The sequence below is a fragment of the Rhipicephalus sanguineus genome, chromosome 9 (assembly GCF_013339695.2).
Source record: "Rhipicephalus sanguineus isolate Rsan-2018 chromosome 9, BIME_Rsan_1.4, whole genome shotgun sequence".
Classification (NCBI taxonomy): domain Eukaryota; kingdom Metazoa; phylum Arthropoda; class Arachnida; order Ixodida; family Ixodidae; genus Rhipicephalus; species Rhipicephalus sanguineus.
Window position 1 is genome coordinate 44,874,653 of NC_051184.2, and position 15,008 is coordinate 44,889,660.

The 15,008-nt window shown below is 47.7% G+C and overlaps 1 protein-coding gene across 2 annotated transcripts in view; it reads left to right on the top strand.

Annotated features, from left to right (window-relative positions):
- LOC119405078 (uncharacterized) overlaps positions 1-10,242 on the top strand; it is a 354,382-nt gene extending 344,140 nt beyond the window's left edge. For both annotated transcript variants that reach the window (XM_049419201.1, XM_037671850.2), the window contains 2 exons: positions 7,142-7,202; positions 9,363-10,242. In XM_049419201.1, the coding sequence (XP_049275158.1) occupies positions 7,142-7,202; positions 9,363-9,533 (232 nt within the window). In that variant the 3' untranslated portion in view covers positions 9,534-10,242. The remainder of the gene's footprint in view (positions 1-7,141; positions 7,203-9,362) is intronic.
- Positions 10,243-15,008: the final 4,766 nt, after the last annotated feature.

Here is a 15,008-nt window from a genome sequence, read left to right on the forward strand (position 1 = left end):
AAGAACACAATGTAATTACGAGGCACGCCGTATAGTGCAGGACTCCGTGTTAACTTCAACGACCTGGGGTTCCTTAACGTGCAGCTAAATTGAAGCACACGGGTCTTCTTGCATTTCGCCCCCATCGAAATGCGGCCGCCTCGGCTGGGAACCGAACCTGCGTCCTCCTGCTTAGCAGCACGACACCTCGCCTGCTGAGACGCTGAACCACATATGAGTGCAGTTAACAACGTCTGAGTGGATTTCAATTCACTTTCTTACTATAATAAAGAACATGAAACTTACCCTCCATTATATAAACAATGGCAAAGAATGTTTACTTAACAGCCGTTTCAGAGCAGTCTTTTAAAAATGTTTTTTTTTTTCTTTGTTCCTTCTGGTGATAACACGCAGCTTTCGATTCTGTCCTTTCTTTGAAATGCTGCATACATTCTACAACATGTAGAAGGTGCACAACTCCGGCACCTCGAAGCCCCTCACTGAAAATTAATTTCGGAAGCAGCGACGTACTTAAAAATGGCAGGCGCACGATTTATGAGTGAGCACCTGCAAGGCGCAGTCACCTAGCGCCATCTCTTGGCTAGGGCACCTACCCGCAGCGTCTTCTCCGGCTGAACGCGGCTATATTGCGGCTCGAACTCGTGCGAACAGAGAACATTTTAATTATTCGACTTGTACTTGAGCTCGTTGATGAGACCTCATTGCAGAAAGTAGCGGAAGAAGACAAACCAGACTGGACGGACGCTGTTCAGTGCCTGCCTGACCTTTAGTAGCAGTGTCTTGAGGGGAGGAGAGACCCTAATTTCTGTAACACGCAAGGCAGCCCGGTGTAACGTCGTTGGGGGAAGTGGAGTGAAATAAGGGAGCGGAAAGGAGATACCGCCTTCTCGAGATACTGAGTACCCACAACACCGAGTGCCAGGCCGGGGTACCCCATTAAAAGAACCGATGGGTCCCCAGTGGTGCTGGCACTCGAACCCAGTGCCTCCCGCGTTGCAGGTGGGCGCTATACCCCTATAACGACTTGACCACCGCTCTCTTTCTACCTCGTCTTCTCGCCCTATCAAAAAAACAGAAAAATTTATTCTGTCGATCTTTTTCTTATGTTGGCTTCTCCTCAAGCAGGCTAATTGTGCCGTGAAACCAGCTTTCCAGGTAGCACTAACATGAAATACCTTGCGAATGCCGGCGTGAACACAGGTTAGAGGTGTTCCGCTGAGCAAAAAAAGGGTATCGGGAGTTAAACACTACTGAATGAAAGGGGAATAAAGGACGGGCTGTCTACGGAAACGATTTAAATATTGGTTCTTAGAACTTGGCTCCGGCTGTTGTTTTATGGACTATAAGTTCATTTTCTCCTCTTCTTACGCCATGGGCCGTCGGGCCAACGTCTTAGAAGCGTGCACTTATTTTCGGTGGTTATTGAAGATGTTAAAAAGTAGTTACGCACGCTGCTTGCACCTACTGCATTTCTAACGCACTTGCTCCATTTCTTACCGCATTTCTAGGTAACGATAGCGAAGCCTACTCCACTTGCGGAGAAAATTCACGGCGAATTCAGTTCTTATCCTTGTTCCTGACTAACGAGATTACTGTCGAGCCCGACAAAGTACACGTCACCAGTAAAAAATGTAGGCTAACGCGGCATGTCAGGCCACATTCTGTGACGCCAGTAGTACGCCGGTACCGATACGTGTTTGAGGTCTCTTTGTGTCTTAGAACAATTAACAGAATAAAACAGACCTTAAAAAATTGGCGAAGCTTGCACTAAGCCGCGCAAGGCTTGAAACAGCGAAACAGGACGAAACGTGAAGACTAATCTGGTTGCTTTTAGGTTGTTTGTGGGCCTTAGCTAGGTAATACAGGTTGTTTCTGGGTTGCTTCTAGGTCGCTGCTATGCTTTAGTTAGGTGATGCTAGGTTGTTTCTACGTTGATTCTCAGTGCATGCAGAGGTTCGAGTTAAACCACAGACAAACCCAGACACGACACGGATTTCCAAACTCCGGAGACAGAAACTCGCGCTTAAGCCAAGCTTTCGTACCTCTCGTATATCTCGGGCACGTCGTCGTTGGCGTAGGGCTTCCATCGCTTCAGAAAGTGCACGAGCGTGTCTGTCTCTCACTAAAACCAGGAGATGCTTCACCGCATGGCACGAGCAATGAAGCGATACTTCGTTTCGGTTTTTTTTTTGTGTCTGTGTGTATGTTAATAGCAGCATTGTATTGAGCATTTATTATTTTTTATGATATTGTATGTTCTGAATTTTCTTTGTTCTGAATGTTTCTGTAGATATAGTATTTTTCATTGTTGTGTTTATCAACTGGCAACAAAAAATTACACACTTTCAAATTTTGATATGTTTGATAGCATTTTTCTTGCTCTACAACTTATATTTTTTGGAAAGAGCATTTCGTTATGCATAATTTGGTATGCTACAATGCGTGCTAGAGTACTTTCTAAACTGACAAAAAAAAATTTGTTCCCGAGACCTGTGAAAATTACCATTTTCTCACGGTGACGAAAGAGTTAAGTGATGTGAAGTTGCTCAACAGAGAATGCCGCTGGAGCGAACGTTTCGCCAAGGGGAGTTGCCCAGTTGCCCGAAGACAAGTTCTTTTGTCGAAATGTTAACTTCGGCGACACTCGCTGTCCAACAATTTCTCATCACTACACACTCGTTTACTATTCTTCTTTCACGACTGTGCGCTAAATAAAAAGAACAGTTACACCGTTTCACACGAAAATTTTAAATTTCTCCCGTAACTATCGTCGGTTTAATGACACTTCAGGGGTGAATACATCCGTCTATGTTTTCTCTCTCTCTTTTCTTTTCGTTCAAAGGACTTGCGCTCATCGCTTTCAATCAGGGCCACGAAACAACACGGTACTATTTAGTATCATTCAACAACGACTCATGAGTATTGTATCCGACAAGTAAGCGTTGATTTAGTTTTATTAAACGCTGTGTGAACAAAGGCCTATACACTCGTGATCATAGGTCGGCAAAAAATGCGGAGCCCGCTCAGACTCACTCATGAAATATATTTTGCCCTTAGAGCTCACTCGGACTCAGACTCGCCAAAATATTACTCACTAGGACTCACACAGGCTCAGACTCACGGCTGTATCTGAGTCTGAGTGATTCTGAGTGAGTCGACTCATGAGTGAGTTTGCCGACCTATGCTCGTGACACTGCTGAAATATTGCCTTTATGCCGATTAGCTGTAAGCTTTGACATTTAAATAAAAAGACAGCACTTACAAACTAGAAAAACGTTTAGTAAAAGAAAAAAACCCGCATTTCCCCGAAGGGGAGTATGAGGAAGTGCGAAGCACGGGGTGATGCTATGAGGGGGCGCGCGCGACTAAACTGCAGAGCCGAGCGAAGGAGACGGCAGCGAGAGAGCACGCGCCAGCCGACCCACGGAGGTCTGGCCGTTTTTAAGTGCAAAGCACTTTTACTGATGATGGTGATCTGTCTTCCGAACTCGTTCCAAAGAACCCGCAACGCGTTCAACTTGTTGGCGGCGTTGCGCACGCCCGAGATGGGGCTCAGGTTGTTGTCGAACCACAGTCGATCGCACACCGCGCAGCTGTGACCGAAGCTGCGGTCCAGGAAGTCTCGCTTGAAGCGCGCGTCCGGCCGATCGAATTCGAGGGCCCGCGCTCGCTCACGCATCGCGCCCCCGCGCCAGATCGGCTTCGGGGGGCTCGGCTCGCTTCGCACGCTATCGTTCGGCGTCTCGCCGCCGGCCTTCATCACCACAGGCAATGCGCGGGGCGCGCGCAGCCACGGAGCGGAGGGCGGAGCGCGCGCAGTCACGTGGGGTGTGACGTCGCTGCGCCGTTGCTACAGACGCTCCTCGCCGCTCCTCGCGCCGTTGCTATGGGACGGCGGATTCAGGGTCGCTTATAAAGTGCATTCGCACTTAAAACAACATTTCTGCTTTCGCACGAAAGCCCTGTACAAAAAAAGAGCAGGGGTTACGAAAGGTTTAGTTCTGTTTTTTTTTTCTTTTTTTTTTGATAGGTTATGTGTCATGTTTAGGCACGTACCAGTCTCCTTTTTTTCTTTCTTTCTTTCTTTCTTTCTTTCTTTCTTTCTTTCTTTCTTTCTTCTTTCTTTCTCTTCTTTCTTTCTTTCTTTCTTTCTTTTTCTTGTTTTCGGCCACCTCCAGCGTGCGCGTATAAAAAGTTTCACAATTGTACTGACTTGTGAAAATGTTTGTTGGAATTCGAGTAGTGTAATATTGTAATCAAGCCAGACATCAATGCAACAAAAATACAAGATTGAAACATTCGTTCGAATGTCAAACGTTTATCAGCTTCTCGAGTAAACATGAGCTCTGTATGGAAGTGCCCTTAAAAAGAAAAGAAAGATCCTTTTTGACAATGCAACGTCACTTCTGATGAAAGCGGCCGAGGAGCTTTAAAAGTATGCATCACTTTCACAATCACAATCTAGCCGTCATTAAAACCTCGTGTATTTGCGTGTAATTGAATAGTTGGAATAATTCGATCGTTAATATTTTTGGTTCGCACGATTCCGCTTGCAAACAAAAGACAATTCTATTCGTATTCTCCTTTTCGAGCACTCGCACTTCTTTCCGAAACATTCACTTCACGATCGAGCCAGCTGCCCGTGGCAGCTACGCGGAGTTGCCGCCGCATTCCATAATAAAGCAGAGAGAACCAGTTCGGCCACGCAGTGTGCGGTAGGTTTATTACCTAATCTCGCAGCGTCTCTAATTTCCTCGCCGAACACCTCCCCTTTTAAGTGGCTCTGGCGGCGGCAATTTTGATAGAGAGCGCGCGAGTGAGACCGAGAGCGAGAGAGAAGCTGAGGCAGGCGTCGATTATGCCTATAAAAACGTTTTCCTCTTAGGCAGCCACCGTCGGCTCGCTGATTTAGTCGGCACCGAGGAGTTTCTTTTCCTCGACTCCAAAAGAGCGCCGTGAGGCCCACCGAAGCGAGGCTAAGTGTTCTCCTCCGATGCTGCAACGACTTTTCGCGGAGAATGTGCGTGACTTCGTTCGTTCGTTCGTTTGTACGTCTGTCGGTTGGCGGCGTTCTTTTCCGCAGTGCGCGCATCGCCTAATTTCGGCTCGACAATTAAGAGAGAGCCCGAGCGAGCTCGAATTTCGCTCCGCGCGCGCGCACACACACACAAACACACGCACATAGAGAGAGCTAACGCAGACGCAAGCGCTCTTTTCGCGTCCGCCGGCTAAATTAGCCAGTCGTCGCCGCGCCGGTGTACAAACGCCGTATAAGGAACGAAAGACTGGTCGAAAAACCGTAAAGACCCAAACAGACTAACTTTTTCGCATTCCCAGGCTTTCAACGTACTCGCGATGCCAACCTGCCTCAACCCCCCTCCCTACCCCCCCAACTCCGGAGTACGCTTGTACGCGTTTTTCCCTGACTGCGCACCGAATCCGACCCCCCTTCTCCCTTTGCCAACCCTTACGTCTCTGGCACCCGTTGTACTTTACCGAAACTTCTTTCCTCGCAGTCGTGGGCGCGAGAGCAGACCCGTTCCACTGTATATCATAAACGCTCATTACGGAGTGTAAGCGCGGCAAAAATGTTTCCCCGGTAGTTTTGGCGATGCGGCTCTCTGTACACTACTCCTCCACCTCCTTTTCCTCCTCCAGCACGCCTTCTAAACACCTCCGTCTTTTTCCTGCCCTCATTTCGCAATCGAGGAGCTCTAAACCAACACCTCCTCCATCTCCTCATCCTCCCCTACGCCACCCCCACCCTTTCCACGCTCCCCTATTTCTGCGTGCCCGCGCTGAAACTGGCGATATACCTGCGTTATGTACTTTCCCGCCGCTTTAGTTCTCAAGCGCGCGTCACCTCGCAAACCTTCCCATCTCTCGTGCGTGCGTGAAACCGAAAGGTACGTCAGTGCGCATTGCGCCACGATCGCACGCACGCACATCTTCGCTGTTCCCGAACCACTACAGTCCACCCCCCCCCCCCCTTTTCCCTAGCTCTCTTTCCCACACACGTCCTAACGGCCCCGTCTCTTCAACGCCCCCTCGAGACGTCGAGTCGTTTTGAGTTCAGCATCTGATCACCAGCCTGCCCTCCTCTATTCCCCCGCAGTCCTCATCCCGTTTTTCGCCCGTTACTTCGTTCAATTGTTCCTTTTTCTTTTTCGTGTACGGATTTGTTCTCCCCTTCACAACCGTAACGCCGCGCAATGCAGGCCATGGGTACGCGTGCGTTTCCATTGCCAGTGCGGCTTCCCCTGCCGACGATTAGCGAAATTTTCGTCCCCGTGACTTTGCCGCGTTCGGGTGTCCGCTCTGGTCCTCGTCCCTCCGCAGGACTCCGTCCTTTTCTCCTCTCTTCTCGCTGTCATTCTCCTGTTCTGCCCTTTCTAAATGGCTTCTTCGCTTGGCCCTCACTGGTCCCTTATCTTCTTGTGTTACGTTTGATTTTTCTTGCTCTCTTTCTTTCTCTCTCTCTCTTTCTCATGGCTGTCCTGTCACGAGTGGTTCCCTTATTTGCTTTCATTCGTTAATGACGGACCCTTTAGCGGGGACTTCGACAAGCAACCCTGTTATCTGAACGTCATCTGGGTGCAGTCAGGCGAGAAAGCCAAGCAGTAGTCTGACCTGCGCGACAACAACAACGAAACACCCTCACAGGGTCCCTATGCAATCGTTTAAGACGACTCGAAGGCGAAAGCCATCTTCTTCGTTTTCGTCTCAGTAGATATACAGCTGCAGGATCGCTTGAAATCTTTCAAACGCTTGATCGCTTGAGATCCTTGAAGTCCTCAAATACAGATCTAATGTGCACCCTAAGAGAAAAAAAAGAGTATGTGTGACTCCTTTCGGGTAGTCCTGGCTTGTCACGAATATGACTCTCTTTAAAGAGGCATGTTAACTCTCTTGTGAGTCACGCGACTCTCCGAAGAGAGTACAATGACCCCCAAAGAGAGTCATATACATGGCAAGTCAGGACTACCCGAAAGGAGTCAAATGACTCTCTTTTTTTTAGAGAGTGTGTGTGTGTGTGTGCTTTTGTGCTCATTTGTACTGGTTAGTTGGTCAGTAATTCCTCTTCAGACAGACCTTCCGGCTGTTCCGTCTAATTCAGTCTCTCTCTCTATTTTTTTTCCAGTGAGCACCGTCTTCAAGGCATCGTGTCTGAGAGAGCGCAGAAAAACAGCAGCATCGAACAGGTAAGGCGTTGGTGCCCAGCCTGGGCGGAAATAAGCGAATGCATTAACAGCGGTACAATGTCACTTTATTGGTGTACGCGAATATTTCGAACATTTCCAATATCGGATCGAATAGAGTCCTATTCGATTCGGTCTTGGAATCAACTGGCCGCTATTCGCAAGTACGAACAGCTTTCGAGTGCTCTACAAATATTTTAAAATGTCATCCACTCTCTATTAAGCGCAGAATCTTCGCGAAAGCGCCATAAGTTTCTTTTCCATGGGCACATAGTACAGTCGTAAAATTTGGATGCTTACCGTAATGCAGCAGACTACAGCGCGGAGCCCGACTTTACCATCTATACAACGATCAGTCGCACTCTCTGAAGAATTCTATATACGCGAAGAATCTGCCTTTTTTTTTTCCTGGGGCTCTAGTTCTGCTTTTAATGCTAAAAATAACAGTAAGAGCGTTTGTTAAATACTAGAGAACTATTCGAAAGGTATTCGACATTCGATTCGATTCCGTTCCCTTCTGGCCCTGTTTGATTCGAATTCGATTCGGGAACAGGAACGATTATTCGTACGTCCCTAATATTTTACAGTCTTCGATCGCTGTTAGCGATGCTAATGGATGCAACTGATATTAGAGGTTCTGTTCAGTCCCTGTCATCGTAAGGAATATAACGCCGTCAATCAATCAATCAATCGAGTGATCAAGGCTAATACCCTTCAGTGGCTGATGTCACTGCTTGAAAAACACACGTATACTTTCCGGCCAGAGTTCCTAATTCCACTTACAATAAGCGGATTTTGGATTTTTTTTCACCGAGTCCCTTGTGGAACTTTTTATTCGCTTGTCACGTTTTTTGGGGCTTGTTCGTTGTTCTTTTTTTCCTGCAAATATAGTTATTTAATTGCTCGTCACGTTCACTAATAGCGCGTTTGTTGTTGACTTTGTATCGATGAGCATTGAAAGCAAGCATACGTTGGGGAAGTCAAACAACTCTACTGGAGACTATTTACCCTGGAGACTATGTTAAAAACAAAATACGTGCTTTTACTCATAGTTGCGAATATTTCCGCTGTACAAAATGATTAATGTTACTTTTCTGCCGTCCATTCGTATTTAAGCGACGTTTTTATTATAATTAAAATATTTTCATGAGTGAAAAAATTTAATAAACTGCCGCTTCTTTTTGGCTCCCTCCCAAACGTACCGCCATTCTGGGGGGCTTCTTCTTGGGTGATTATTTGCTTGTTAGTCAGGCGACATCTGGCAACTCTGTCTTCGGCACACTTCAGCCGTCACCGAAGCGCACGTAATACGTCAGAAAAGCGGAGAAACTATCGCGAAACGGAAAACTGTTTTCCACCTGACGGTCGCTCGAAGTTTCGAAGAAAACTGAACACCATGCAGCATCTTAATGAAAGCAAGCTTCCCAGAAACGTTCGTCCTTTAATTGAAACTGTCGCCAACGCTTCTCCGCGTTGGTCGCTCTGTACTATCCGAACTAACCAGGAAATTACCAGTGCGCGGGCTCTGGAGGACAATCCGGACGACAGTTATTCCGCAACCTTCTTCTATGCGCGCTTGAGGATTTACGCAGAACCAGTTTTCCGCTGGGTCGACCAACTGACTCACGAGTCGACTCACTCAGACTCGGAATGAGTTTCGAGTCCGAACCCCGCATTCTGCTTCAATGTCCCTCCATTCAACGCTCCACCTCATCTCGATGCTGATGGTGATGATGAAGAAGAAGGTGGTGGTGGTTAACTTTATTAGCATCCCCTTTGAATACTTTAAAGCAACTCATTGAAGTGCTCGTGCGTAGTTACGCACTGTGCATGTGTATTCTGAATCTGCACTCATGTTTTCTTTCTCTTTTACCTGCCACGCGTAGGGTAACAAATAAGACAAAGTCTAGTCGACCTCCCGGCCATTCCTACATTCTCTCTTTCTCTCTCTCTCTCTCTTTCTCTCTTCATTGCTACTTTCGGGTGTATGGCAATTTTTTCATTTTGAGAAAGACACGCTGAGGAGGATACAGGAATACGGATGGCAACTTCTCTTAACTGTCATTTCAATTATGACTAAGAAAAATCCATGTTAGAGATATAAACGTTCGTAGTGCATAACAGGTGATTTCTATACTGTGGCCCTTCCTTTCTCTTCCGCAGGAGTACCGCGACATCTCAAGCATGTGCACTGCGGCCCAGATGGAGATTTTGGAGCTGGAGCTCCGAGCGCGCGCCATCCGCTCGCTCATGTCCGCCAAGGCGCGAGACACGACCGACAAGACAACCGCAGCGCCCTCTTCGGATTTCGGCGGCGGATATGGGCATCAATAAGCCTGCGCCGTTGAATGATGCCAGGGCCGTTGTTATCGACAGCTCGGAGTTCTTTAAATTGCTCCTGAACCGTCTCAACCGCCATCACGATTGGCTGACGTTTTTCCCTAACCGGACCTTATAGGGAGAAACGCTAAACCCTGTATTCTAGAATACTCCTCCACTCAGCACTTCACCTTGACTCGAGAATATCGATGGCAGCGCCGCCCATTGACAGAAGTGTCCACTACGCTTCTCAGGCGCACCACGGCAATTCTTGAGAAGCGTATAGATTGCTTGCACTGACGTCACCTTCGCGGCCATGTTGGAGGACCAGAATTGTCGGAAACTTGCAGCTGCAGTGGTCAGGCTTGATCTTTCTGCTGTAAGTTGTCGTACACAATCCATCAGCGTCCCCACTGCGTCTGGGTGACATTGAAGCATGTTGATCGCGGCATTGAATATGAATATGAGCCGCCATATTGGAGAACCAGTACGGTGGGACGCTTTGTGTCTGACGTCACGTGCAAGGCATCTTTACCGGCTTCCTTTGGTCAACGAGCAGCGCTGTGCTCCACTCGGTGAAGTAAAAGAAGGAATTGAGTTGAGGATTGTTTTTGAATACGTGGGTAATAAGTGTGTTTCAACCTTAAAGTATTATTCTTTCAAGTTCCAGCACCGGCATGCCAGTTTGACGTCGCTGATATTGAGCCATTTCTGAAGGCAATGTGCTTTTAGGGGCGAAGCTCCTTATAGCGGCACCCGTTCGTCCCTCGTAGCGTAGTATGTAACCAGTCTTACGCTTTGACCTGCAAGGTGGTGCCGGTGGGAGATTTTTCCTGTGCGTTGTTGAACAATAAAAAATTCGCAGCGTTAGCTAAAAGCCGACTTCTTCTGTCTCTCATTCCCATTAGCAGCCATTCTTTACCTCCAAGGTAGTGCCTGGTGAGATTTCTCCTGTGCGTGATTAAACAATAAAAATTTTGTTCAAAACGCCGTTGATTGATGAAATAAACCAACAAAAGACGCCAGATGTTTTGTAAAAGCAAAACGAAAGAACGCCAGATATTTCTAAAGCAAAACGAAAAGACGCCAGCTGCTTAACGAAAGACGCCAGATGTTTTCTAAGCAATGGTTTTCTAAACAATGAAAATTCACAGCGTACATGTAAAATTAAAGTGCGCTGCAAGTCGTCATAACTCATCGAACCTTTAGTATAAACGCGCCCGATCTCACGTCGGTGATGATGTACTGGGCAGAATTCACGGAAGATTCACGGTTTACCGATGAACCTCCGCAGCTTCGCCCACTCATCATCATTCACTCCGTGGATATGCTGTGATTTTTTCGGCCTCGTTCGCCCTGTTTTAGATAAGTGGGTACGGTGTCTCACTTGTGACGAAAATGTGGCGATCCTGAAGGCAGTGCAGTCTAAACAGAGCGCCTCACTAAGTCGCGTGACTTCAACCACCGTATCTGCTTGCGCCATTACCAAAACACGTTAGCGCCGGTCAAATATGGCTAGCTCTGACTAAATGGTGGTTAATGTTGGCTAAGGATGGTTAAATTATTGCGAGTGTTGGCTAACGCTGGCTATCGGCTGTTATAACACCAATGTTGTCTTCATTCCATCTCAATCCAAAAACTCACAGGGACCCTTATGCATTCGCCTGAGGTAACTTGAAGGCGAAAACAGTCTTTCTTCTCAGTCTGTGCATTGATCCTGCCCCGTCCCTCTCCGAAAGCCTTCTGCACCTAACGTGGTTCTGCACAGCCTCCGGGATCGGAGTCACTGCGAGCTTTCTGCACCTGACCTGGTTTTGCACTGCCTCCGTAATCGGCCCACCTTTGACCAAGCGACTATGTCACTTGATGACGTCATCATGTGACATCACTGATTTTGGTTAACTGTGACGCCATGATGACGTCTTCTGGTGTCGTCATCACGTGATGATAATTTTTGCATCACCCGTGTTGACACCGACGCCGATGGTCAATTTTCGCGTTTGATGAGGCACCGAAGGCTTTCGCCTTAAAGGGACTGTAAAGGGAAACAATGAATCTGTTTAGATTGATAAATTGTGCTCTGGGAACTCTAATGTCGTCGATTCCACCATCATAGGTTTATCAATAGACAAAGTCTCATTTTTGAAATGCGCACCGAAATCACCGCACGTATCGTCACGGATTTCAAGGCGTTTCTTTTTTTTTTTGCGACATTGGCTCGACATTTTGGCGACATTGGCTCAATGAAATTTTCTGAAGCGTGGCATGTTAAGACTATGGCCCCTTCAGAGGACAATGTACTTCATTTTTACTGGTTAAGAACTACGTGAGACGGATGCCGTCAAAAAATATGACGTCACGACGTTTGGTGCGGAAATTTCAAGGTGGCGTCGCCACCCGCATTTTATTTCTGCGCGTTTTCACGCTTACCAAGCGTCTTCTCGGAGCAAGCATGGTGATTTTTGAATTGCGAAAGAGTAATTTACTAACATGAGAAATATCGTTTTTCTGTTTAGTTTGCCCTTAATAATCGAGTTGTCCGCCTTTTTTTTTTTTTCGGAATGGTCTGTCTAGCCACAGTAAATGTTCTCGACGCTCGCAGACTTTAGTTTCCATTCTTTAATAGGCGCAGTGTTGTTTGCCTTCACCGATAAAAGATGGACCGGGCCATAAAGGATGTCGCCAAAATTCTTGACGTTACGGCATGCCGGTGCGGGAACTTCTTGCTCTCAAGAGCGATCTTTGTTGGACTTTATGCACGAAATAAACAGTATATATTCCTATACTTGTGACTCCCCTTGCCTTGTGTCGTTAGCTGTACTGCGCCTAAGGGCAACCTTCCGAATAAAAAAAAAAGAAAAGAAACACTCACACGACTCTGCTCTCAATCATTCTCGTTGTACTATTGTTTTCTGTAATATTACGGGAACCGTGTCAACAGCCCGCGAGAGTGTGGCTAACGAAATGCGCTCGAATTACCCGCTGAATATGTTCTAGAATTTTAGTACACTACTGGAATGGAGCTCGGCTTCCACCTTTCCTTCTCTGTCTATCCTTCACCCCCTCCCACCCCCCACCCCCCCACACACATACAAACACACACCAGAACCTTATGGTAGAGATAGCTACGTTTTTGCATCCAGCACTCCCAAGATGTCTGCCCCGGTACATGCCTTAAATAATGGAGCGTGTTATTTTCATTCATCTGGTGAACTCTATTTGTATATAAGAGCTTTTTTTTACTAGTCTGCAACTCGCGATTTCGTAAATATTACCCTTGTGAGACTCAGCGACTGGCACGTCCTTCCCCCTCCTTTCTTAAGCCTGTTTCACATGCAGCGATTTTGCTCCAAGAGCGGAGAGGCTGCCGTCGCGGAAGCCCAAAAACAGGTTTTTTAGAGCGACCAGTGGACGCGCGATCGAGATCGCCGGAGTTGGAAAAATTCGCTAGCGGCAGAGCGGCTGCCCAAGGTCACCCAATGGGAGAGCAGTGACGTGGGGAGCACGTGATTGCAGGGGCGGAGTCGAGGAGCGGGCGCGTGCGCCAGGAGGAACTCGGTTTCCTAGCAGACGACATTCGCTGTAACGAGCTGGCAGTGTAGAAACGCCTTTCTTTTCGTTTTGTTGTTCTCTACTGCGCTTCCATCAAAGCAGACAAATCGTTTGCACGTGTCATTTTGTTCTTTTGTATCTTTATAGAATCGTGGCACCAACACAGGTCCGTACAGGGGGACCCTACGGCACTGCGCACTTGTTGGTCGCATGTTTCAGTTTTTTTTTTTTTTTGCTACTCTGACACAGCACGTTCGAATAGTTTACTGTTTTCTTTTTTTTTTCAATGGTCACGTACCCCGAAGACGACAAATGCGAGCCCCTCAGACGACGACATTGTGGGTTTGCAATAGTTGCCGGCCCAGACGGCGCACCAACGCCTTGCGGCATTCGAGAGCAAAAGCCACCGAAAGTACTCTGAAAGCTTAAAACCACAAAAACCAATTCTTTTTTTGCTTTTCCATGGCCAAGTGTATGAGCGTGCAAGAAGACTTGCGTGGTAAAAAAAGAAAGCTGTAACAGAAATAAAGGTGACTACTGAAGTTGTTTAATTGCACTCTGATACACTGCGCATTTTCGTCATTCAAGGTTTAGGAGCGTGAAAATCGAGCACCGAAGTAGAAGGCTGGTGAAACTCGCAACCCAAGTGCACCAAAAGAAGCGAACTCGGAGAAAGGAAACCCGCGGGTAACGGGCGCTTTCCACAACCATCACTGCGCATCGCAGAGGCGCGCGCCGCGCAAAAGCGGTGCATGTGAAACGAAGCCGCGTGCGAGCGTCCTGTCGCCGCTCAATCGCCGCGGGCCCCGCCGCTCAGTCGCTCGCATGTGAAACAGGCTTTAGAACCGGGAAGACTCCTCTACAGCTCGGAGACATGCGTCGTTTCACCCGAGGCTATGATTTGTTATTCCACCGAAGGGTATGCGACCGGCCACACGTCGACTCATCCGCGATGACCGCCACCCGCCGTCACCCCTGCAGCTCCCTTGCCTTAGTGATCGGTTATCGACTTACTGTTCTAGGGCCGGAAGCTCGAAACCAAGCCAGGTAAGTTTGAACAATTATCACCCTCTCGTGTAATGGTTCCCATGTCTTCTAGATTTTGTTTCCCCTCCCATATGCGCGGTGTGCTCTACTTCTGTGGCTTTTTTATTGGCTGCTTGTTAAGTTCCATGATTTTACGTGTCAAAACCCTGATATGATTATGAGGCTCGCCGTAGTGGAGAACTCGGGATCAAACTCAGTCGCCTGGAGTTCTTTAACGTGGCCCTAAATTATAAGTACGGGAGTGTCCTTCAAAATACGACCGCTGTGGCAGGGAATCGAACCTGTGCCCTAGAGCTTAACAGCGCGACACATTACTTTCTAAGCTACTGTGGACGACAGCTTGTTGTTAGCAGTGATGTGAGGGCGAATAATAAATAGCACCAGTCTTTAAACACTCGTCCGTGTCCCCACTGGCTGGAACACGCCGTGGTCGCGACTCAGCTCGAACCGTAGTTCATTGAATGTCGCACCCTTGATTACTTCAGAACTGCCGTGAAAGTGTTTGCGAGCGACTGCGGCTCCGCTGCTGCGATGCGACCAAGAGAAGGGTACGGTCCGCACTCGCACTTTTGACTAACGCCCCAGACATTGGTTGCACGTAGGTCTTGGTACATTCAGTTAGCGTATATCGCATCTTACGCAGGATGAAAGGGCCACGCAGATGCACACACAGCGCTGTGTGTTTGTATATGCGTGGGCTCCGCGATCAGTGCGGCGTGCTGCCGGAGCTGATCGCGGAGGCTACGATCTATGTATCGGTATTTCGTGTTGTGTGCGATGCGCTACACCTATAAGCTGCTGTTGGTGAAAAAGAACAAAACAAGCCTTTTCTCATTTTTTATGTACAAAACAGCTCATTTAATAGCCTTTCTGATGTACTTATTCTTCCGC